Below are 21,982 nucleotides of genomic sequence, written 5' to 3'. Positions count from 1 at the left end.
CAGTGTGGGCTAAACCGTGGGCCACTTTTGCTTTCCTTCACACAAAATGTTTTCAGTTACCACACCTTTTAAAATTCATGTCCTGTTTTCTCACTCAAAACTGTGGGTGCTGAAACTCCCTTTGACGTGTTTACATATTGTTGTATAAACTGATAAATTCACCTTTAGAACTGAACATAACAGCTGCTGTAGACTGAAATTTACATCTACATATAAAAAGGAAGAAGATAAATACATAAATAAAAAAAAAAACAATAAATAGTGTGCAGATGTACCTGTTGGCTTGTCTTCGTTACCAGGGGGTGCAGGTAGAGTCCTGCTCGGCTCCAGAGTGTCGAAGATGTTTTCATAAATGTTTTGTGAACTTTTCATCTCGATCGACCTGCTGCTGTGACCAGAAGGTCTCTCAATGTTGACATAAACGTCCAGCTGTGGATCCATGACGTTCAGCTGCACTGGTCCTGATGTGCCTGAAGCTGACAAAGTCTGCAGAACGAGTCTCTGAAGTTACAACAGTATCGCTCTGACTCTGACTCTAAGGGTGGTCCTGTCTAAAAACGAACTGTGGCATGAGGTTTTTTTGCCACCACTGCCTATTTTTCCTATAGGTTGCAGCTGTGTGATGGTACAGTATGCGCTTTCCTTTTTGGTTAGACCTATGTTGCATAATGTTTTGAATTTGACACTTACCCACCAACCTACCTACCCACTGCAAGTTCATACAGTGAAACAATCTGAAGTATAACTCCACACAAGCTGTTTGTACATTTTTATTCTTAATAAAAAGTACTTCAGTATTCTTGTAGACATACAGTACCTTTACACATCTGAATTATTCCATGATACCTTGTTAGATTTGTTGTGGCAGAGGTAATGGCACCAATTACATCCATCCAATAGCAAGATTGTATGATAACTACAGCATTTCACCCCATACCCCCGACATTTTCACCTGCAACCATCTCACTCACAATTAAAAAAAAAAAGGTTTCATCATTCGATGTGGACAGTAATAATATGTAGGAAAATTAATGAGTCATCAGTATCTGTAAAGGAATGTAAATCTCAGCTCTATTCTAAATTATTTTCCACACCATCTAGCTCAGTATCCCCATAAAGCCTTCAGTCCAGTTGATTCTGTCACTTTTCAGTAACACTGTACAAACAGGAGTGATTAGTCAGCCTTACAGCAGCAGTGGCCACCTCCATAATGCTGTACATACTCTGTAATTAAGCCATTGCATCGTTATATCGTTCCTATTCAAAATCCAACTCATTCACATACACATAGCTGCAGGAATGTGAAATAGAATAAACTGCCTGTTAAAAATATGAATTTGCACATTCAGATTGAACTCCAGGAGAACTTGCAGCTCTGGTTTGACGTGCTGACTCATAGAGCCACTGTCTTTTCACAGATCCAGAAGTTATTATCTCCACATGCTTTGTCATTCCAGCTGTTTTGCCCTTCGTGGAACCTAATTTCTACACAATCTTCCTTTGTGCCTCTAAAATTGTTGGGTTCCCCTTGGCCCCAGTAGCTGAAATGCAAAAGAATCATCTTTTAACAAAGGACACAACCCAAGAAGCATTTGATGGACAGCAACATGCTACAACATGCAGGCGCAGCTGAATTAAAGATTAAAATGCGAACCTTTTGGTCAATGGAGAACCATCCACCCACTTCCACACCCCCTCTGTGTCTCTGTCAGTCAGTCCAATCCACTTGTTCCTGTGAACTTTTCCTGTAAAGTCCTTGGTCAGAGAGAAAAACAGTAATCTACGATCAACAGAAATGAAACAGGTTTCTATTTCTCCTACTCTGGTTTATTACATTTTTCAATCTTTCTTTTATTATCTGAAATACATATAGATCCACAGAACACACACACACACCTGTTCCTCTTTGCTGTTGATAATCACCAGATCTGCACCTCTCTGCAGACAGTCATCTCTACTGTCTTGCCAGGATTTCTCGATAGATGAAATGTAATAGAAACTGGGATGGAAATACACCCATCCTTGCTGAAAATGGTGATCTGTTAGGGTGGGGACGAAGACCTTCAACATCTCAGACATTAACAAATGAATTACACACAGTCGAGATAGTTTGGAGCTGCCACCAGAACAATTTTTAAAGTGAGTAATTATAAATATTTAATAAAATGGTTGATTGATAATCAGCATTAGCATCTTCCGCTCCTGGATTTAATTTAGACCTAAAGTATGTTTTGCCTGTGCACCAAAGCTGATTAAAGTGTGTAATGGATCATCATATGAGGCTGGTATGATGAGTTTTATCCTCATACTTACCAAAGTTTTTCAGTTTTCTCTTCAGGTCATTAAGCTCTTCTGTCAGGTTTTTGCAGCTGTCTTCAGTACTTGATGTCTTATTATCAGAGCTGTCTGAAAGAATATTTGACCAACAGTTTTTCAGACATTAGGAGAAACTGACACTTTCACATGTGGACAGGAGGAGGTTTGGGAATAAACCAGAGAAGCAAACTTTTATATGTGGTTTAAGCTACACCAGACTACACACAAGTTTACATTCTGAAAATTCAGATTTTGTTTCAATTTTGTTTTTAAAAGCTAAAAATATGAAACATGAAGTAAGTGGAAAGTACCGTCCTCTTCTTACTTAAAGTCTTACATCAGTTTTCTTGTACTGCTATTTTGCCTTATGCAATAATAAACAGGCAATGGAACAGTAATACTAAATATTGGATAAAAAACTGTGAGTGAACCTGATAATTTTTGATAATGCATTAGTATATTATCATCAATCAAATAATCTACACACAAAAAATATATGAAGACAAAATCACACTGAAAAAACACTCAGATAAAGTGACAATCGCATCTTCGACAATCGACTCACAAAGAGTATAACGCAGGGAAATGTTGAGAGCAGCTTGGAGGATACACAGGAGTCCAAAGCTCACACCAACCAGTGTGTACAGTTTTCTCCCTGGATGCACAAATCACACAGATACATCATTTGATACACAGCTGCACAGTTTCTATATTCTCTGAGTATTCTCTGATATTTCTGAGTAAAGGTTGACACATGCCCAAGGACACGGACTGATGTGTAAAGCGTGAATAAAGATGTTTTCATATATATTTTGTGAACTTTTCATCCCCCATGACCTGTTGTTCAGTTTGGTCCTGAAGTTGACAAAGTCTGCAAAGTGTGCTTCTGAATTTACAACGGTATCACTCTGACTCTAAGAGTGACACAGTCTTAAAAGAGGCTGTAGCTCTCTGTTTCCTGTATGCATATGTCTCTCTACTTCACAGGAAACTGGGTGTTGTGGCATGAAGTATTTTAAGGTGACCATAATAACCTTTTTGGCCTATAAATTGCAGCTGTATGATGGCGGTTTAATTTTTGGTTACAGCTACCCACCCACCCACCTACTATCCTACTTACTAGGAGATTTATACACTAGAGATTTATACACCCTTCATACACTTCAGAAGTTATCTGAAGTGTATGAAGGGTGTATGAAGGCTAAAGTCATTTTTAAAGATCTTCAGCAGAAAATACTTTTCTAATTCTCTTCCTTGCTTTTTTCTAATAGATTCTATTTTGTCAAAAACTGAAGTTATGGTAAAAACTGACAATATTCACTGGACTGTTGGATTTCTGTCTTACCTGACGCAGCAGGAGTCCCTGTGCTGCTCGAGGCATCTCCTCTGGCCAATGGATCATTTACATAGTCTATAGTAATCTCAGATTGCTCCTTGTGGAAAATTCTCATCCTATTTTACCAACTGACCGGAGTGAGATAACGGTGATGGAGAATGTGTTCTCTATAAGAATGATACTTGCGCCACTTCTTCTTTTATGTTTTTCAAAAAGCAACACATTTGCTTCCTCATTCTTCTGTCATTTTTCTTTTTCCTGTGATCGCTGCCTTGTGCCTTTGTTTCCTGCAGAGTGGAAAATCTTAAAACTCCAAAGAGGCCTCCAATTTCCTGCGTTTTTAATGTTATTGATATGAAGTTATTTTTTGACAGGTGAACAGTTACCATAGACTTTAATCCTCACCTTGAGTCAGATATTCTCTTACTCTTTCTCCTTTGAAACCAATGCAAACAATGTAAACAATTCTCCTCCTTGTACAGTTTTGAATTATGAATTATGAATGAATAACTACAACCGAGCTGAACTGTCATCTTTGCAGACAAGTCTTCTCATTCTGTTTCTTAGTATTGCACAATTATTAGACCTGAAACCTTCACTGTATTACTCTAATACTTAATGAGCTTCCAGTCTGTAAATAATTACAGAGTAATAAAAATTTGCCACGAAATGGAAAGACAACACGTGGCTTTGTTCAAATGTTTCACTGCAGAGGAGAGGACATCTAAAGGCTATGATAGTGCCATTTTTAAAGACATTTTTACACAATAATATTCTTCTCTCAAATTTCAAATATGCCTAAAAATAGTTGACTGTGAAGTATACAGTGATGTTGCTTGTATGTATGTGGAATCTGAGCCTTTGCGAGTCATTTAGATAAAAAATGATTTCTTTTTATTTGGTCATGCAGCTGTGCATGTGACAATAGAATCATAACAACATGTTGAACTACAAAATGTCATCACTGGTTGAGTTTTCACTGACAAGTCAAAATTTCCAAGATTGCAATCACTTCTCAAGAACCACTGATGTGTCAGGCTGGTGCATTAAAGGAAGTGAAATCATGATGTAATTAAAACACATGAACCATATCCACCAACATCACATACAGCACAACACAACCAACTTTTAGCTATTCATCTATCTAGACACAAATAATATATTTTATATCCTGAATATAGGAGCATATGGGGCCATTACAGTTGGATATATGGTGATTACAGTGCCAAAAAAAAAAGAATTACCTCCACCTGGAAGAAGGATGTGAACTCCTTGGCATCAACAAAAGCTAAGTGGAGGCAAGAGTCACCAAACCTCAAGTCCAAATCAATGAAACCAGACTGGAGCTGCAGGTTAGAGCGACTGGGACTTACAAATAAATTAGGGCTGTCAAACAATTAATTTTTTCTTGATCACGATTAATTGCATGTTTTATCACATGATTAAAATTCTAATATTTTGCATTTCAGAACTGTTTTCTCTTGTTTGACAACACATAACCGTCAGTCTGTCTGAACTAGAAGCTAACGTTAGCATGTCTGATGTGTAATTATGAAGATGTCCAATAATTTATTTATCCGGTGACGAGCTCTGGGTGAGTTATATTTTTATTTTCCAACTCATTCGATCTTCACCAACAATGATTCAGAAACTGTCTATGAATGGAGTTGAGTTAGTTCTGTCGCTACTTCCCATAGAAGTGGATTCCCAGCTAAGATTACTCCAAAATCACAATGCTGAATAATAAGGTTTATGAAGGTCTCTTACAGGATAATGTCAGAGGAAAATGTAGAAGTTGAGTGATGCAGCAGGACAATGACCCTAAACATCAAAATGACTTCAAACGAGGCCCAGTCAGACCTGAAGAGTCGGTCACAACAGACATCCTAATAATGAGGCTGAGCTGAAGCTGTTCTGCCAGAGGAGCAGAGGTCAAGTCCAAACTTCCTCCTGAACCTCGTGCAGGTCTGATCAACAGGTACCAGAAGCGCTTGTTTGAGGTTATCGGTGCCAAACCTGGTATTAAATCCAAGAGTTCACTCACTTTTCCCACTAGCACTGTGAATGTTTAATGGCCGTGTTTAATACAGACACAAAATATTACAATTGTTTTTTTATATTAGCTTAGGGACACTGTTTTTGTGTATGTTTTTGCCTTAGATAATGATCAGATCACATTTTATGGCCAATCAATGCAGAAAACCAGGTAGTTCCAAAGAATCACATACTTTTTCCTGACACAGTATATACCGTCCTTTAAGCTGGCTTTCTCAGGGGTACATTTGAGGTATTTCACGGAAATACACAAGATGTACACAGGAAACCTATTCTTACACCACTTCCCACTCATCATATGCACAACTCACTTCACACATTCACCACACGTGTGACCATATGTGTGAAATGTTCTCTTTCGTCCCTTTGTTCTGGGTCTTGTGCCCCTACATTAATATTGCGGTTGGCGTGTTAAATTGGTATGTTCAGTCAAATGTTGTATGTATGCATTGTAAGAATTTAAAAATCTGTTATATTAGTTAGGTTTTTATAAATAACAGACCTTGAAAATTGTTTAATTTGTGTATCTTATTTGTGTTGCACAGATTCATGATCTGTTGAAAGTGCTCAGCTCTACTCTAGTGTGTTTGATGGGTTTTTTTCTGCTGCATTTCTGCCTGTGATTTTGCAGCTGCTTGACAGCAAAAAACAGGTTTGCATCAGATTTTAGGAAAAAAATACCAACAAGGACATTTATATCGACCCTTTAATTCTGTTTTTACCATAGATGCATAAAAATATGTAATATTATGAGGCAATGTTGAGAAATAGTATGACTTTTTGGACTAATTTTTGAGGTAAATCCTAAGGTTTAAATAGCTCGTTTTTCAGTCATTTAGGTTGAACAACGTTTCATTGCCACATCATTGTCTCTTCCGCTATTTATCTCATCTAAATTTGTCAACCACATATTGAGTAACTCCTGAGGAAGACACCCACCAAAGGAGGGAACACGCAGTCTGCCGACCAGACGTCTCACCAGCTACAATGGCAACCAGGACTATGGAGCAAATGGAGATGGTGGATTACATGAATGAGCAACCAAGATGTGAAGAGAAATGCAGCAGGGATAAAAATCAAACAGGTAATTACACACATCATCTTATTATATAAAACCTCCAAAAAGAACATGTTTATTCAAGTAAAATGTTCTTACTAAATGAATCAGCAAACTGTGGGACCATCTAGGTGTCATTCTGCTCCGGAAGGAGACATTTTCTGGCTCCTAGAGATTAACTTTGGTGCGAAAAGTGTAAACAAATCCAAGAAGATGATGGAGAAATCAGGTGCAAAAGTGTCTATATCCACACTAAAACGAGTCCTATATCGACACAACCTGAAACACTGCTCAGCAAGGAAGAAGCCACCGGTCCAAAACCAGCGTAAAAAAAGCCAGAATCCATTTTGCAATTGTGCAAAAGTGTATGTAAACTTCTGACACACTGAGAATGCGGTGAAAAAAAAAAAAAAAAAAAGCTGAAATAAGTAATTCTCTCTACTTTTCATGTTCTTAAAATGAAGTAGTGATCCTAACTGACCTAAGACACATTTTTATTAGGATCTATGACGAATTATAAAACAGAGTTTAAATGTATTTGGCTGAGATGTATGTAAACTTCAAGTGGATGTTTAAGCACTTAAAGCACTTGGCTAAGTTCAGTTAGAGAGAGATGTGGTCTTAAGGAATTGATGAAATCAACACAAGACATGACATGATTACTTCAACAATAACCAAAACCACAATCTTCCTGCCACAGCACATTCAGGGTCAGGAAATGAGCTGCAGTCTCCAGTATTATGATTCATTAATATTCACAATTTACATCACATTCAGGACATAATTATTTAATGCATTTAAATGCTCCATAACATTAGTTTTAGTATTAGTGCTCCACTAATGTGCTAAGTTTGTTCTGCTAAAGGCTGCATGTTTGAAAAATAACAGGTGTTTTGACAGGGCATAGATTCTTATTCCAGAACCAAATATTCGAGAGCTGTGCAAAGCAGTGGATTTCACCTGCGTTTGCCCGCTCCACCTGGCAGGGGCGTGTTTAAAGGGGGGGGCACAAGGGGGCCCATTCACGGTGTGGAAACCAGTACAACACTGATTGAATGCCCAGTATGTAATTTGTAATTTTCACTGATATCTCATGTTCCAGACATTCAGGATATTTACACATGGAGCTAAATTATCTGGAAAGATATTTTAGCAATTGTAGCTGGCAGTAGCAGCGACGCAGCAGACGCACAGTCGGTGTCAACACGCGGGTTTTTCTGCTCATCCAGCGTGTCTCTGTTTGCTGATGCTAGTGTGCTAACCTTTATTTCACTAAAATTTAACATGGATCCTCTTTTATTTACTGCTTTGTTGCTTAGTGCTAACAGGCTAACTTGATCAATTTTGCATATTAATTAATCACCTAATTGATTGTTTGCAATGCATAAGAGCAAAAGCCTGCCTCTCCATGTTTGATACATCAGCAGTACATCGTGACTGCTGCTGTGGTTATAGTCTTTTATGGTCGTGCGTCTGTGTGTGTTGATTTTGCAGATAGACGACTGCCTCAGCTGCTGTTCCTCAGCTTTGGCGTGGTTTGTATCATACAAGCCGTTCTCAACATTTCTTTACGTCTTGCACGTGAGTATAGTTTTTTTGTCTTTGAATACGTATTTCAAAACCATTGCACTGTGTAATTTGAAATTTGCTAAGATAGTTGCAAAGACAACACTCTGTCATGTAATTTGACATTGTTGGTAAAACAACTGTTGGCAAAGAAAACCTGAAAAGCATTTTGATTTATTTCGATTTTGTGGTTTTTTGCTACCAGTGTACTCGAGCAAAGGATCATCTCCCTTGGACTGCAACACAACTGATCTTAGTGACCAAGATAGGGATGTGGAAACTTACTGTGAGGGAAAGATGCCTGGTCATTGCAACAGATTACAAGAAAGATTCAATGCTTTGACCAGAGATAAAAACCTGCTAGAAAACAGAAACTCTGAACTCAACAACATGATAAAGGATGTGAAGGAGGAGAGAGACAGACTGAGAATTATGCTGAGGGGTGAGTTCTGTTCTAAAAAGCATTTAGGAAAAAAAAATTTGTTTGTTGTTTAGAAAATGACCTTTTCTGTTTTTACTTGGCCCTCTATAAGAAACTGTTATGTTTATATTCATCATTCTGTATATGAATGTGTTTTCGTATTTGCTAAATGCACAGCTAGTTATATAGTTGTAGTCTATTAGGATATATGTGATTTATCATTTGTTTATTCGTCTTCCAGAGCTGGGTGGCAGCACGGCCGCTCTGAAGTGTCCTGCAGGCTGGAGGGAGATCAACTCCAGATGTTATTTCCTCTCCAGTGAGAGTAGGACATGGCAGGAAAGTAGAAAATACTGTCAGGATAACGGAGGCGACCTGGTGGTGATCAGCAGTGAACAGGAACAGGTAGCGTACAGTGCGTCTGTGTCTGTGTCTCTCTGTGTGCGTATGACATTCTCGATGTCGAAGAACAACTTTTGAATCATAGCTACGTTCTCTGTTATCTCACTGTCAACAGGCTGCATTGTACCGTCTGGATGGGGATAGGTATCTGTTGTTCTGGATCGGTCTGTATAAAACCAATGAGATCTTTAAATGGGTGGATGGATCTGCACTGACTAAACAGTAAGGCCTTCAGAATCACCATCAACCCTTCTGCTAGACATCAGCAGCACAGAGAGGAATAGTATTTACTTCAGGTTAGGTTTATCTATCGCAGCGCTCGGCTCATGCAAAATGGCCAGGCTGCAAATTGTATGCTTAAAATAACACTGTTTTGAAAAAGCGTTAACATGACAAAGCTTATTAATTTGTCAGTGTTTGGAAAGAAATAGTATATATACAACAAATTAGCAAACAAAAGGTGGATTGAGTTATTAATGAATAAGAGAAAGAACAGTAGTGGAGTTGTAATTACCTCCAGTTCAGTACCTTCAGTTCACCACTAACTCAATAAGTACAATAACAATTATTCTCTGCTGCTCTCAGTTTTTATTTTTTTAATTTCTTCTAATCTCTTCTTGTTTTTGGTTTTTTTTTCTCTGTGAGGCTACTGTCAATGAAGCTCCTGCAGAAGTTTCAGCTTTAAAGGGAGGGACTGTGTCCTTCGAGCTGCAGGAAGGCTTTTAATGTGAAACATCTGTGCAGAAATGTACATAATCCTCTAAACGTGGTTTATCTGTTGCAAAGACCCCCCAGGGCTTCATACTGTTAGTTAGATGAACTGCTGTCAGTCCAGTAATCCAACATCTCTCTGACCTCCTCCTGTCCTTCAGATTCTGGCAGACTGGTCAGCCGGATCACGGTGGTCCTAACAACAGCGAGGACTGCGTGGAGATGTATCACGATAACCCAGAGCAGGCTAACTGGAACGACGCCCCCTGTGAACAAAAGCGACGCTGGCTGTGTGAGAAAAATCCAAGTACCAACTCAATGCCAGTGCTAAGAACATAATATAATGTGTCTGTACACGTAAATGAATATAAAAAATATATATAAAGAATATAAAATATGGAGAAATAAAATAAGCAAATCTTATCGAGAATAAAAGACAATGAATTTAATCTATGTGAACAAACTTTCAGCTACTTTTACTCGATGTTGTGCTTTGGAGGCTGCAGGAGGCCTCTATCATTTAGACCTTGTACCAAACATTGTCTTCCTTCAAAGTAACGCTTATGCTCAACTGTAAGTATATAATATTTTTTTGGGTAAATAATTGTCTTCAGTGAATGTGAGTGGGAACCTCCATTTAGCTTTGTTATTGAGAGCGTAATTGAGAGTAATTTTACTTCTCTTTATTTACGCTTTGCTTTCTGCAGTATTGTCTTCTTCATGGTGTTTTCTTGTAGGCGTAATCCCTTCAAGTTTAACTACTTCTCTTTAATCGAATTGGGTTGGATTATTGATATGACCTCTCTAAAACATGGCTGTACATTGAAAGAGCTGTAACTGTCTCGTCAGGAATACTAAGGTCATTTACAAAGGATGTAGCGATGCCTAGAGCCAATATTATCACCAGATCCAATGTAACTATGACTGAGAGTTGACTAAAATCACCTAAGGGCAGGACATTAGAGGTCGCACTGTGGAGAGATTACATGGTCTCCTTTTCACTGATTGTACATAGTTTTTTGTGTGAAATTATAGAATATCAGCAATTTTGTCGTGTCATGTCCATCAAAACACACGTGAAATGTACAGCACTTTGAGCTGAGAAATCAATAAAATTGACTGGTTATTCATAAAACTGTCTACTTTAATTTTGCTGATCTTCAGTGACTAGGCACAACAGTGAATTTAATTAAGTGATTGATTGTTAAATGTTTATTTTTGTAGGTACATAGCATAGGTCAAAGGTCAGCAGTTAGGTGAGAGGGTGACAGCAGAATTACACTGATACGCATTCAGAAAAAACAGACTCATACACGCAATGAAGGCTTTGTGTTGCACAACAGGATTTGAAGTGCAATCATAGGTTATCCATACACAGTAAACGGGGCCTGATTCTTCTACGGTTCAATGAAAGAACTGTTATTGTTTCTGCCTCGGAATAAATATTTGTGTGTTGCTGCTGTTTGGCTGCTACCTGTTCAACATCCTGTCCAAATATCCCATTATTGAAAGCTAAGCCCAGATTCACTAGTTATATACAGCAGATTTATGAAAAAATACATAAAGTTTTGATACTAACTAAAAACTAAAAGGTTTTTGTCAGGAGGCTAAATATTTTTGATGAAGGGCTGGATTTGACTGTTCTGCCTACAACTGGCACAGACCAATGCACAGCATTTACAGCGTAGGTTTGTTTGTCACACTTGTCCACAGATGAACCTTTATACAAATGTACAAGGAAAACACATTAAAGGCAAAAAAAACTCACCACTTTAATAATCAAAATGAACAGCTAATGTACCTAATAGTAAAACTCCAGTATTTAGTAATGTGACATATCCACAGCCCAAACTGTATTTGATGCACACAATGTGAACAGATATTAGGAAACTCGTTGCAATGTTATTAGCATAGGAAGTTGAGAAAGTGTGTGTTTATGGTCACACACTCAGTTTTGCAAGAAAAGGCTTCACCCCAGATGGGACTCGAACCCACAATCCCTGGCTTAGGAGGCCAGTGCCTTATCCATTAGGCCACTGGGGCACCGGTAGCTACAGGCCATAAATGAGTCACTTTTATCATATCATATATATTATCTGGGACTGTGCATCCGTATGAAGACGCACATGGTTTACGTGTGTATCCTGTTGTTTAAGAAACGTGTGTATAAGAAATATGTTTTACCAAAATACAAACGATTTCGTGGCGCGGCGCAGCAGTTTCTCGCTGGTCCGTTGCTAGGCAACAAGGAACAAACCCACCGAGTCAAGTGAAATCTGTGTGCACCACAGAGATGCCGCTGCTTCCTGTTCCCCTCTTTTACTTCAAAATAAATGTCATTTGAGAACAATACTCTAAAACAGTTGCAAAGTTTGAACTTTTCCTTCGACTACCGTTTCAAACCTGGCATATGGTCCGCTCAAAGGGGGCCGTAATATCACCTCTATTAGCAATTCGCCCCGAATGGGATTTTAGCTGGCTCAGCATATTAGCAGGTGCTTAGCCTGTGACTTTAATTTGAAAATACAAGAGCGGAAGACACGGTCTATGCTCCCGATGAATTGACGCTATTAACTGGAGCTAGCAAAAACGATCCTACTTAGCAACAATCCTAACAGTTAGATAGTGGAAAACGTGTTAATTTTATTATCTACGTTGAAAGCGTTAACTGGATAGTTTCAATGACAGATGAAACTAGGTTAGATAGCGGAGGTAGCAGCTAACGTTGACAGTTTCTGTTCTTATAGAGGGGAAACCCACCGTTAGCTTGGTTAGTGATAAACAAGTCTCAGCTAGGTGAGAGTCATCTCCTCAAGGCTCGTCGGCATGGTGAGCTAACCTTTCTGCACACTTCAGCCTCATACCAGGACCGTCATTATTTCATCTACTTATGAGACTGTGGTGTACGCAGCCCCACTGGAAGTCAGAGTTATGTGATCGCCTGAGAGAATCGTGTTTTGTCCCTGTACCTTGGCAGATCCTCTCTCGCGTAAAACCAGCAGTGGCAGGAGAGACACCGGTGAGCATCGGCGAGAAGAAGAGGAAAAATAAAACAAAGGTTCCCCGTTTGGAGGAGTACCTGCAACAGAGAGACTACCTGGGGGCCCTGACACTGTTGGAGGTACACACACAGGGACACACAACACCGGCTGAAACCAGATCACGGCTTTCTAGTTGTGTATTAAAGTGATTTATTTATTTAAAGGGTCACCCCTCACTAGTAAGGACGGGTTTAGAGGGTCCTGTGCTGAGATGCATTCATGTGAAGAACAACATGCAGAGTTGGAAAAATGCTCAAAATCCCAAAAGTACCATTATTATTATCCACAGGTAATAGAATTAATACAACAATAGAAATATAATTTAACAGAACTGCACTAGTTTCTACACCAATGTTAAATAACCTATGAAAAAAAGGTGTTGTTTTCATAGGAAATTGGTTTAGGGAAGTTAATTCAATCAGTTAAGTCCAGTGTGTTAAATTCAAGGTGGCGGGGGTGAGGCAGAGGTGGGATGTAAGAGCAGTACACAGTAGAGTAACAGATGAGGTCAGACTGGGCACATTAAACTATGAAGAGATAAACTACGTTATTACTGCTGTGAAGTAGTAACACTCATAGCAAATTCTACAAATTTAATGCAAGCGAAGTTGTGAGGGATTTAAGTTCTCGCTCTTAACAATAATGTAAAATAAAAATATGTGACGGTTCTTTTTTAATAGTTTGGGCTGAGATGGAACTGCTCAGCTAACGTATCCCTGTGCATAATAAGTAATTGCTGCACTTTCACAGTGGCTAAATCGTTTTTTTTTTTTTTTTTTTTTTTGTTTTTTTAATGCAATTCCTGCTGCAGATTACCCTTTATAGCCCTGGAATCAAAGTTTCAGAAATAGAATATCCCCCCTATCTATGCAGTTGACAACACTGTATTACTGAATTGCCGCTGCTTGCTGCTGATGTGTTGCTGTGTCATCTCCAGTTTCAGAGAAGTATTGGAGAAAAAGAGGAGCATGCAGACCTCTGGATTGGTTACTGTGCCTTTCACTTGGGTGATTACAAGAGAGCTATGGAGGTATGTGAGTCTGAATGAGTGAGTGTAACTAGGTACACAACATTTTACAAAAAGAGCCCTAAATGCAGTATGTAAATTCTGTTGTAAATATATAAGGATGTGACTGGCAGTTTTCACAAGGTCTGGGCACATTTTTAATATTAACGTATCATGTTCTGACAGGAGTACAAGTCTCTGACCATGAGCCCTGAATGTCCTGCTGAGGTGTGGGTCTATCTGGCCTGTGCCCTGTTTTTTCTGGGGCTCTATAAAGAGGCTGAGGAGGCTGCATCAAAGGGTAGGCATTTCAGCCAGTTGACTTTAACCTAAATTCTGTACAATGCTATTTGGGGAAAACATTTTCTAGCTCACCACGTCTCTGTGCCACCATGAAGCTTTTTTTATATGAACTGTGAACTACTTTCAGTTTTTTGGGCAAAGTGGGATCAAATTAGTTTTTAAAAAACTACCATGGAGTCTGACCACCAATCAACTGCATATACACAGTACATTAGTACATACTGAGTTCACCATTTGATTTAAGGCAAAATTTCGTTTTCCTCTTGTTCATCATCATTCAAATGTTAATCAACTATAGGATTCACAATTATAAGAAACCCCCCCCCCCCCCAAAAAAACGGTAACATATATTGTTGCAAAGTAGTCTTTTCATTACTCTCTAATTAAAAGTAAATGAAAGTCAGCAAAATATAATACAAAGGTCTCCAAAGTTAAATATGTACACCCAGAATTTCCACTAGTTTTCCTGACCAGATTTGGTGTAAATCTGACAGTAGTTAGTCCTCTTGTGCACCATTTGCTGTTTAACTGGTGTAGTAATTTATTTGTATGGGTTTGCTGTAGACCTTAGGTCCTATTAAACCACTCCCCAGTCACTGCGCAATTTCTATGCCAGATCAACTTACAATGCCGTTTAAACAGTTATTTCACTGCTGAGACTAAGGTTATTATGTTAATGAATTGTGCCTCTATTCTCATGTGGTTTGCTGTCTAACTTAATTTGGTATCTCTTGTTGTCTTAGCACCGATGTCTCCACTCCAAAACCGGCTCCTCTTCCACTTGGCTCACAAGGTTGGAAAATAAACGATATCTTACCTTTATGTGTTTATTTGTCCCCTCTGCAATCACTCAATCACTAACAAAGCACTGCAGAGCAACGCTGAAAGTGTGAATATACACATTTAAATCTGTAATAATATGAGGGAAACTGTGTGGGTTTGTGCTGTACTTTCATCTTGTTTTACCTGAGCTCAGTGGTGAGGAAAAAATTGTTGCGTTTCCAGTGTTTGTGTAATAGATCTTATTCGCCCCCTAACTTCGTTCTGTACATATCACCTCATCTGTCATCTCAACACAGACCTAACAATTCTTCCTCGTTGTGTTGTGTCTTATGTAGTTCCACTGTTTTTGACCTGTTTGATCCAAGGTGTACTTCATGTTTTCCTGCTGTCCCTCCAGTCTCGTACCATATTATCACCTTAATCAGTTTCCTGTTTGAAGTTTTCCTGTTGTCTTCATATCATGTCTCAGTTCAACGATGAGAAGAAGCTGATGGGTTTCCACCAGAACCTGGAAGATGTGACAGAGGATCAGCTGAGCCTGGCATCCATCCACTACATGCGGTCACACTATCAGGAGGCTATAGACATCTATAAACGGCTTCTTCTGCAGAACAGGTCTGTGCTTTTCCTGCCTCTTACTCGCTTAAATTAGTTTCACAGCTCTTGGGCACATGTACCTTCCTAGCTACACCTTGTCAGGTGTTAGTTAATAGTGCATAGGTGTTAGACTTCATGTGCTTCACACCATGTGAAACCATAAAGATAAAGTGTCAGTGCCGCAGACCTGCTGAGCTAGTAGCAAGGGTAAAAAAAATGAATGACTTTTATTTTGCAAGATTTCCTGTGCCACTTCACTTTGTGGCGTCTGTGGCCAAGGTGTACTTTTTTTTTTTGTTTTGTTTTTTGTTACTAGGCTGACAGCAAATGTGACAGATTTAAGCCTCAATTATATTGCCTTATGAAATTGCACAGGGACAGCTGCAAACAGACTGCTAACAGAAAAATACAAAAATATCAAAATTGGGTCATCCAAAAATTTGCGTATTGTCCTCACATCACATTTTCACTTTTCTAGCCCATGCAATCAAGTCTTCGCTTTTGTCAGGTCATAAATTGGAATTCATTCTTTTTTCAATTATCTGATTTAAGTAATAATTTAATAACATCTTCAGACATGGTACTATGTCGAATCAAGCAATATAACACAATAGTGATTAAATTCATGATGTCTTTTTAGATAAGAAAAATGTCCTTTTCTAAACAGCTATGAATATAGGTGAGTTATGCATTTAGTTAAGAATGTAGATGAAATAAAAATATGTAGAAAATACCAATAGCAGTAAAGCGACATAAAGTCTTGGTATATTTTCAGATTTTTCTTAAATGTTTTTGTTTTTTTTATCAGAAAGATCTTGTATCCATCCACTACAAGATATAATATATAAGCAGTGATATAATACTACATCTTGTCTTCTCAGAGATTTCCTGGCCCTGAAAGTGTATGTGGCTCTGTGTTACTACAAGCTGGACTACTATGATGTGTCCCAGGAGGTGCTGGCCGTGTACCTGCAGAGCATCCCTGACTCCACTATTGCCCTTAACCTCAAGGCCTGCAACCACTTCAGGCTCTACAATGGCAAGGCAGCAGAGGTAAACAGTGTCTGACTGCTGCATGTTCTAGCTGGTGGTTCTTCATATTCACATGTTTTCACATTTCCATACACAGATATTTATACTGCTGCGAAGAACACTGTGTAAGAACTAGTTACTTAGAGGGAAAACAGAAAAAAACCACAGCTTACATTGATTTAACAATGAAATTGATAACTTTTTTTTTTCCAGTGGCACCACGCACCAATAGGTGAACACAAATATTCTAATAAATAATATAATCACATCTATATTTAGGGCAAAAATACACAGTATTTGGGCTGCTACAGTCAATCTTTGTTTAATACCAGATTTTATTATTTTATTTATGTTCCATTACAGTTGAGTCAGCAGCTGCTTATCCTTTTCGTTTCTCTGGGAAGAGTAACCAGTGGTAGGTTTGACTTAATGTGTGCATTCTCTCCCTCTCAGGCTGAGTTGAAGAACCTAATTGACATCTCCTCCTGCTCCTTTGAGTTTGCTAAGGAGCTTATCCGACACAACCTGGTAAGCTCTTCACAAGCTCTGTCTGTGAGTGTGTAGGTGTGTGCATACACTAGTGACTTACACGCCAATTCTCACACTCCCTGAACCCCCCCCCCCCCCCCCCTTGTGTACTGCAGGTGGTGTTTCGCGGTGGGGAGGGGGCATTGCAGGTGCTGCCTCCTCTGATCGATGTGATCCCGGAGGCCAGACTCAACCTGGTCATCTACTATCTCAGACAAGGTGTGTAGATGTGGGGTTGTAGTTTTCTGGAACAAGAAAAACAAGAAAAATATTTCAATTTAAATGCATCACATGTTTTTTGTTCAGTGAAAAACTGAAAACAAAGTATCTTTAGATCTTTATTCACAAGAAGTTATAAATACCCAATTACAATACAATACTATACAAAACAATGAAATCCCACTCTTGGGACAATGCTATGTTGAAAAAAGATTTTAAAAAATATAGAAGATAATTCCCTGTTTCCTCATCCAGTCTTCACATTTAGCTTGCAACATCCGATGTAATGTCAGCACCTTTGTTTTCATGTGGATGTTTAGTTGTTTTAATTGTCAGATTTTAAAATTTGCCCCAGTTCAGGGATTCACATGCTCCATTTAACATTTCCAGATGATGTCCAAGAAGCTTACAACCTCATCCAAGATTTGATGCCCACCACACCTCAGGTTATGATTCTCAGTGATACTGAACTTTAATGCGATGTGTCATTAATTCTCTGAAGTGAATTGTCCTCAATTATTGGCCTCAATAAGATCTGCCCAGTTTCACTTTAACATGAAAGGCAATATAGTAGCTGTGTTTAACTATAACCAGGGCTATAATGAATATTTCGCTTTGAGGGTTATAGGTTTTGCTGTTTTATCGTAAAAATGTACAATTAAAGCTACAATAATTCAGCCTGTTAATAAATAAACCTCTCCTTCTTGTTCCACTTAAAGAGTTCCTGAAGAGTATTTTCTTGCTTCTGACCAGTTTTTTGAATCTCCAAAAATTAATGTCACATGAAACTGATGGGTTGTTTGGCTTTTGTATCTCTTTTTATTAATTTGTTACTTGTTGAAATGGATTCTGAGAACAGCAGATAAAATCATTCACTCTGATCATTTATTGTTTTCTCAGGAGTATATTTTGAAAGGAGTGGTAAATGCCGCATTGGGACAGGAAATTGGATCAGTGAGTGTTTCTGTTAAACTTGAAGAGTTACATGCAAATAAATGAGATAACAGCGAGCGTGAGACAAATGTTTGTAATTGCGCTTTTATCACGTTTTCTTTTCAGAGGGATCACTTGAAAATTGCACAGCAGTTCTTTCAGTTGGTCGGAGGCTCAGCTAGCGAATGCGGTACATTGAATAGAAGTTTAATCAATATGATCCTTTTTAAAGAAACACTGTGAGTGAGTGTGTGTGTGTGTGTGTAACATTCTTTGTCCTTTCAGACACTATTCCTGGCAGACAGTGCATGGCCTCCTGCTTCTTCCTCTTGAGGCAGTTTGAAGATGTTCTCATATATCTGAACTCAGTCAAGGTTAGTGATGCTCAGTACAAGGCACGCATTATATGACATATTCAACTGAAGATTCACAGTGTTGTTACTTTACTGTGGTATCAGTCTGTAAGATGCAGCTGAAAAAAAGACTCCCACACACTGGGTGGGAAGTGTCACTACAGACGACAAGTGGTGCTTTACAGATGCAGGTGTGTGTTTGTGTGATTCTCCCGGTGATTCGCACTTCCAACAGAAAGCTGATACTTTGTGTGCTCTTTCTTTCTGGACACGTGGGCACTCATCCTTTTTTTGTGTGGGCATAACTGTTCTTTTCTTTGCGCAGGGTTACTTCTATAATGATGACACATTCAACTTCAACTATGCTCAGGCTAAAGCAGCCCTTGGCAACTACAAGGAAGCAGAAGAGGTACCTTACTTCAGCAAACATCTACAGATTCTTCTGACTGAAGTTATTCACCTTTGTACCGCACTAATTTAAATGTTTCTTTCAGGTTTTTCTGCTCATTCAGAGTGAAAAGATCAAGAATGACTATGTTTACCTCAGCTGGCTGGCACGGTGCTGTATGTATAGTAGTTGATGATTGATGATAGTATATTTAATAACAAAAATCTTTCTTCAAGGAAAATTCATTTATGTAGCACAATACATGAAAGAGATTTACATTCATTTAAACTTAAAAAAAAATTGAAAACAAGCTTTATAAGAGTGACTAAAAGAAAATGTGAACATATATATTAATCCAGAGGAATTCCTCATATAAATGTGAAAACAAAGATTTCAAAAATCTAAATAAATAAAATGAAAACAAAACAAAACAGCATTAAAGGTAGTTAAAAAAATAACTGAAGAAAAATCCACTGAAGCAAGATGGATACAAAAAAAACAAAAACAGAAATAATAAATGCCTGTTTGAAAAAAAAACGTGAAAAATTGAGCGTAGTCCAGGCACCTTTACTTGTTCAACTCTAAACAGATCTCAAGCTGAGCTTTGGCACAAAGGGAGTAAAAGGCCTTAAAATTGTAAGATGATTGAAACTGTAAAAATAATAACAGCAAAGTCTTAAAATTAATCCTACAGGTAAGTGCCACAGACCACCAGCATGAGAATACCAGACTGCTGGTGAGGTGTTTGTTCAGTAAGAAGTCTGGGAGTTGACATTTTGCATATATTATAACAAGAAAGAAAAAAAAAACTCCAAAACAGGAGCAATATGATCCGGTCCCTTAGTTTTTGCTGGCAGACTTGTTGCTGCGCCTGGCTCCAGCTGCATAAAGGCCAGGCCTTTTTAGGTAGGCATGAAAAAAGTTACAGTACAGCTGTTGGCATAAAAGCATGGAGAACACCCTCAACCCTTTATACATGTTCATGCCAGATATCTAGCCTCAGGCCTGTGAAGAATTTAGGGTTACTGTTGCACTCAGCAGCTCTAAGAAATAGAAATCTCCATGAAAAGATTTTTCTTCCTTTCTCGGCTTAATCCAGATCAATAAAACCTGACCAGAGGCATTTGATAAATTCCAAATTTGAGTCTATAAAAGTTGCTGAAACTGACTGTGAATGATGGACTATTGAACTCTTGTCTTGTTCTTGTCAGACATCATGAACCAGAAGGGTCAGCTTGCCTGGGAGCTCTATCTGAAGATGGGCACTTCCGCTGATTCCTTCAGTCTGCTGCAGCTCATTGCCAATGACTGCTACAAGGTGACAACACCCTCTGTCTTCTGCCTCTCGTAGCATCTGAGCTTAAAACTTCAATACAAATACATATGAGAATTATGAATCAGTGCTGAGATCAATGTAGCGATTAGTCGACCGGCAGAAAATAAATCACCAACCATTGTGACGATTAGGTAATTGTTTAAGCAATTTGAAGATACGACTGGGAAATTTTGATTGGCATAACTTTTGAGAAGCATTTCAGATTAGATGATTAATTGATTGATTTTACATGTAGTGCTCTGGATAAGATCTTTCCTGCTCATTTTGTAAAGAGGTGGTTTAATCTGTGCCCGCAAAGTCAACATGTTGCAGTGGGTCATGACCACAACCCGCTGTTTCAGATGGGCCAGTTCTACTATGCAGCCAAAGCCTTTGATGCACTGGAGAAGCTGGACCCAGAATCCAACTACTGGGAGGGCAAGAGAGGGGCGTGTGTCGGCGTCTTCCAGCTCATACTGGCAAACAAGGAGTCCAAGTATGTTTGTCTCTTTTTTCCTTTGCAGTGGTTTGGCTCCTGATTTCGTCTTCACACATTGAAATACATTTTTCTTCATAATCCCTGTCATTATCCAGTGAAACTGAATAATGTCTGGACTCGCATATCAAACGTCTGTGGTCTGTTTAAATGGGTGTGATGTCTAAATAAAAGAAACATGAGACATGGTGCATTCTTTATCTAATCTTGTTCCCTCACATATCCTGTTTGTGTTCTAGGGAGACACTTAAAGAGGTGGTGCCCTTGCTGCAAAATTCAGGAAACCCCCAGGTTGAATACATCATCCGAGCTCTGAGGAAGTGGGCCAAAGACAACAGAGTCCTCCTTTCATGACAACCCTCAGCACCTACATCTGCTACTACCAGGCCTACATGAAGAGTAGCTACATTATGCAGAAATCAGCAGTCGTTGTAGTGCATTTGGTCCTTTTCAGTGACTTGTATGAATGATATCTATGCCACATGAAGAAATATTGAGCTATTATATCTGATACAAAGTTGTATTTTGCATTAAAAATACAAGTTTTCGATTGCAATTCTCTATGTACTTATATATTTGTAATAAAATGTGAAGTGTTTTGTAAATTACTTTTGTGTTGTCTGTGATTCATTTATGTGAATTTCATTTTAGTAACTGACTTTACGCACTTTATTCTCAGCTTTTATTCAGCGATACAAAAATCCATAAACAAGAGGAAAAATTAAAAGAAACAGGAAAAGGAAAAACAAAAGGCGTTATCAAGACAAAGTAAACACAGGCCTCTGACAAATTAAAGGAAGAATCTGAAAAATGAGTGGAGGAACAGGATGACAATGCCCTGTGCAATGAATGGTTTGATGAGTAAGAAAATGTTGTGAAACGTGTGCTATGGTCTTCTCAGTCACCGCATCTCAACCCCATCCAGCTAGAGACTTTCCAGTCTGACTCTCAGTCTTTTACAAACTTAAATTTCCTCACACAGTTTAAGGTCATTAGAAGCATGAGCCAAGTCCAAATTCTTTACTGCATGCTAATCTGAACAGGTTTTGAAAATGTAGTGTGTGTTGGCACTGGAAGGAAGGAAGGAAGGAAAAGTTAGGAAACACAAATTAGTCCGTGTTCAA

General features: G+C 38.6%; 3 protein-coding genes and 1 non-coding gene across 6 annotated transcripts; 2 read left to right on the top strand and 2 right to left on the bottom strand.

The window, feature by feature from the left end:
* Window positions 1-756: 756 nt before the first annotated feature.
* On the bottom strand, window positions 757-3,925 carry LOC139636841 (CD209 antigen-like protein A). Of its 2 annotated transcripts, XM_071505208.1 has the most exons (6): window positions 3,662-3,919; window positions 2,882-2,971; window positions 2,314-2,406; window positions 1,897-2,039; window positions 1,655-1,755; window positions 757-1,541 (listed from the first exon to the last, which is right to left on the bottom strand). In XM_071505208.1, exons 1-6 carry the CDS (start codon window positions 3,765-3,767, stop codon window positions 1,394-1,396), a joined length of 681 nt encoding a protein of 226 aa, XP_071361309.1. In that variant the 5' UTR covers window positions 3,768-3,919; the 3' UTR covers window positions 757-1,393. The 2 variants fall into 2 exon arrangements, with proteins under 2 accessions (XP_071361309.1, XP_071361310.1); XM_071505209.1 differs by lacking the exon at window positions 2,882-2,971 and having other exon boundaries at window positions 3,662-3,925.
* A 1,016-nt stretch (window positions 3,926-4,941) lies between these two features.
* LOC139636515 (CD209 antigen-like) lies at window positions 4,942-11,012 on the top strand. Of its 2 annotated transcripts, none has more exons than XM_071504649.1 (6): window positions 4,942-6,791; window positions 8,259-8,345; window positions 8,536-8,772; window positions 8,993-9,156; window positions 9,269-9,375; window positions 10,026-11,012. In XM_071504649.1, exons 1-6 carry the CDS (start codon window positions 6,695-6,697, stop codon window positions 10,201-10,203), a joined length of 870 nt encoding a protein of 289 aa, XP_071360750.1. In that variant the 5' UTR covers window positions 4,942-6,694; the 3' UTR covers window positions 10,204-11,012. The 2 variants fall into 2 exon arrangements, with proteins under 2 accessions (XP_071360750.1, XP_071360751.1); XM_071504650.1 differs by lacking the exon at window positions 4,942-6,791 and adding an exon at window positions 7,334-7,826.
* Window positions 11,013-11,834: 822 nt separating this feature from the next.
* On the bottom strand, window positions 11,835-11,907 carry trnar-ccu (transfer RNA arginine (anticodon CCU)). The gene has a single exon. It is a non-coding gene; the product is annotated as a tRNA-Arg (tRNA).
* A 511-nt stretch (window positions 11,908-12,418) lies between these two features.
* Window positions 12,419-21,466, top strand: ift56 (intraflagellar transport 56). Its single transcript, XM_071504640.1, has 18 exons — window positions 12,419-12,693; window positions 12,842-12,985; window positions 13,843-13,935; window positions 14,098-14,212; window positions 14,958-15,007; window positions 15,467-15,612; window positions 16,476-16,647; window positions 17,080-17,154; window positions 17,271-17,373; window positions 17,764-17,819; window positions 18,274-18,327; window positions 18,433-18,496; window positions 18,592-18,680; window positions 18,985-19,068; window positions 19,154-19,223; window positions 20,259-20,365; window positions 20,725-20,858; window positions 21,098-21,466. Exons 1-18 carry the CDS (start codon window positions 12,691-12,693, stop codon window positions 21,210-21,212), a joined length of 1,674 nt encoding a protein of 557 aa, XP_071360741.1. The 5' UTR covers window positions 12,419-12,690; the 3' UTR covers window positions 21,213-21,466.
* The last annotated feature ends 516 nt before the right edge of the window (window positions 21,467-21,982 follow it).

This window comes from Trachinotus anak, unplaced genomic scaffold, assembly GCF_046630095.1.
Source record: "Trachinotus anak isolate AG129_WGS33_773 ecotype Australia unplaced genomic scaffold, CSIRO_AGI_Tana_v1 ptg000019l, whole genome shotgun sequence".
Taxonomy (NCBI): Eukaryota; Metazoa; Chordata; class Actinopteri; order Carangiformes; family Carangidae; genus Trachinotus; species Trachinotus anak.
The sequence above is the reverse complement of the archived record's forward strand: the minus strand, read 5'-3'. Positions and strand labels throughout refer to the sequence as shown.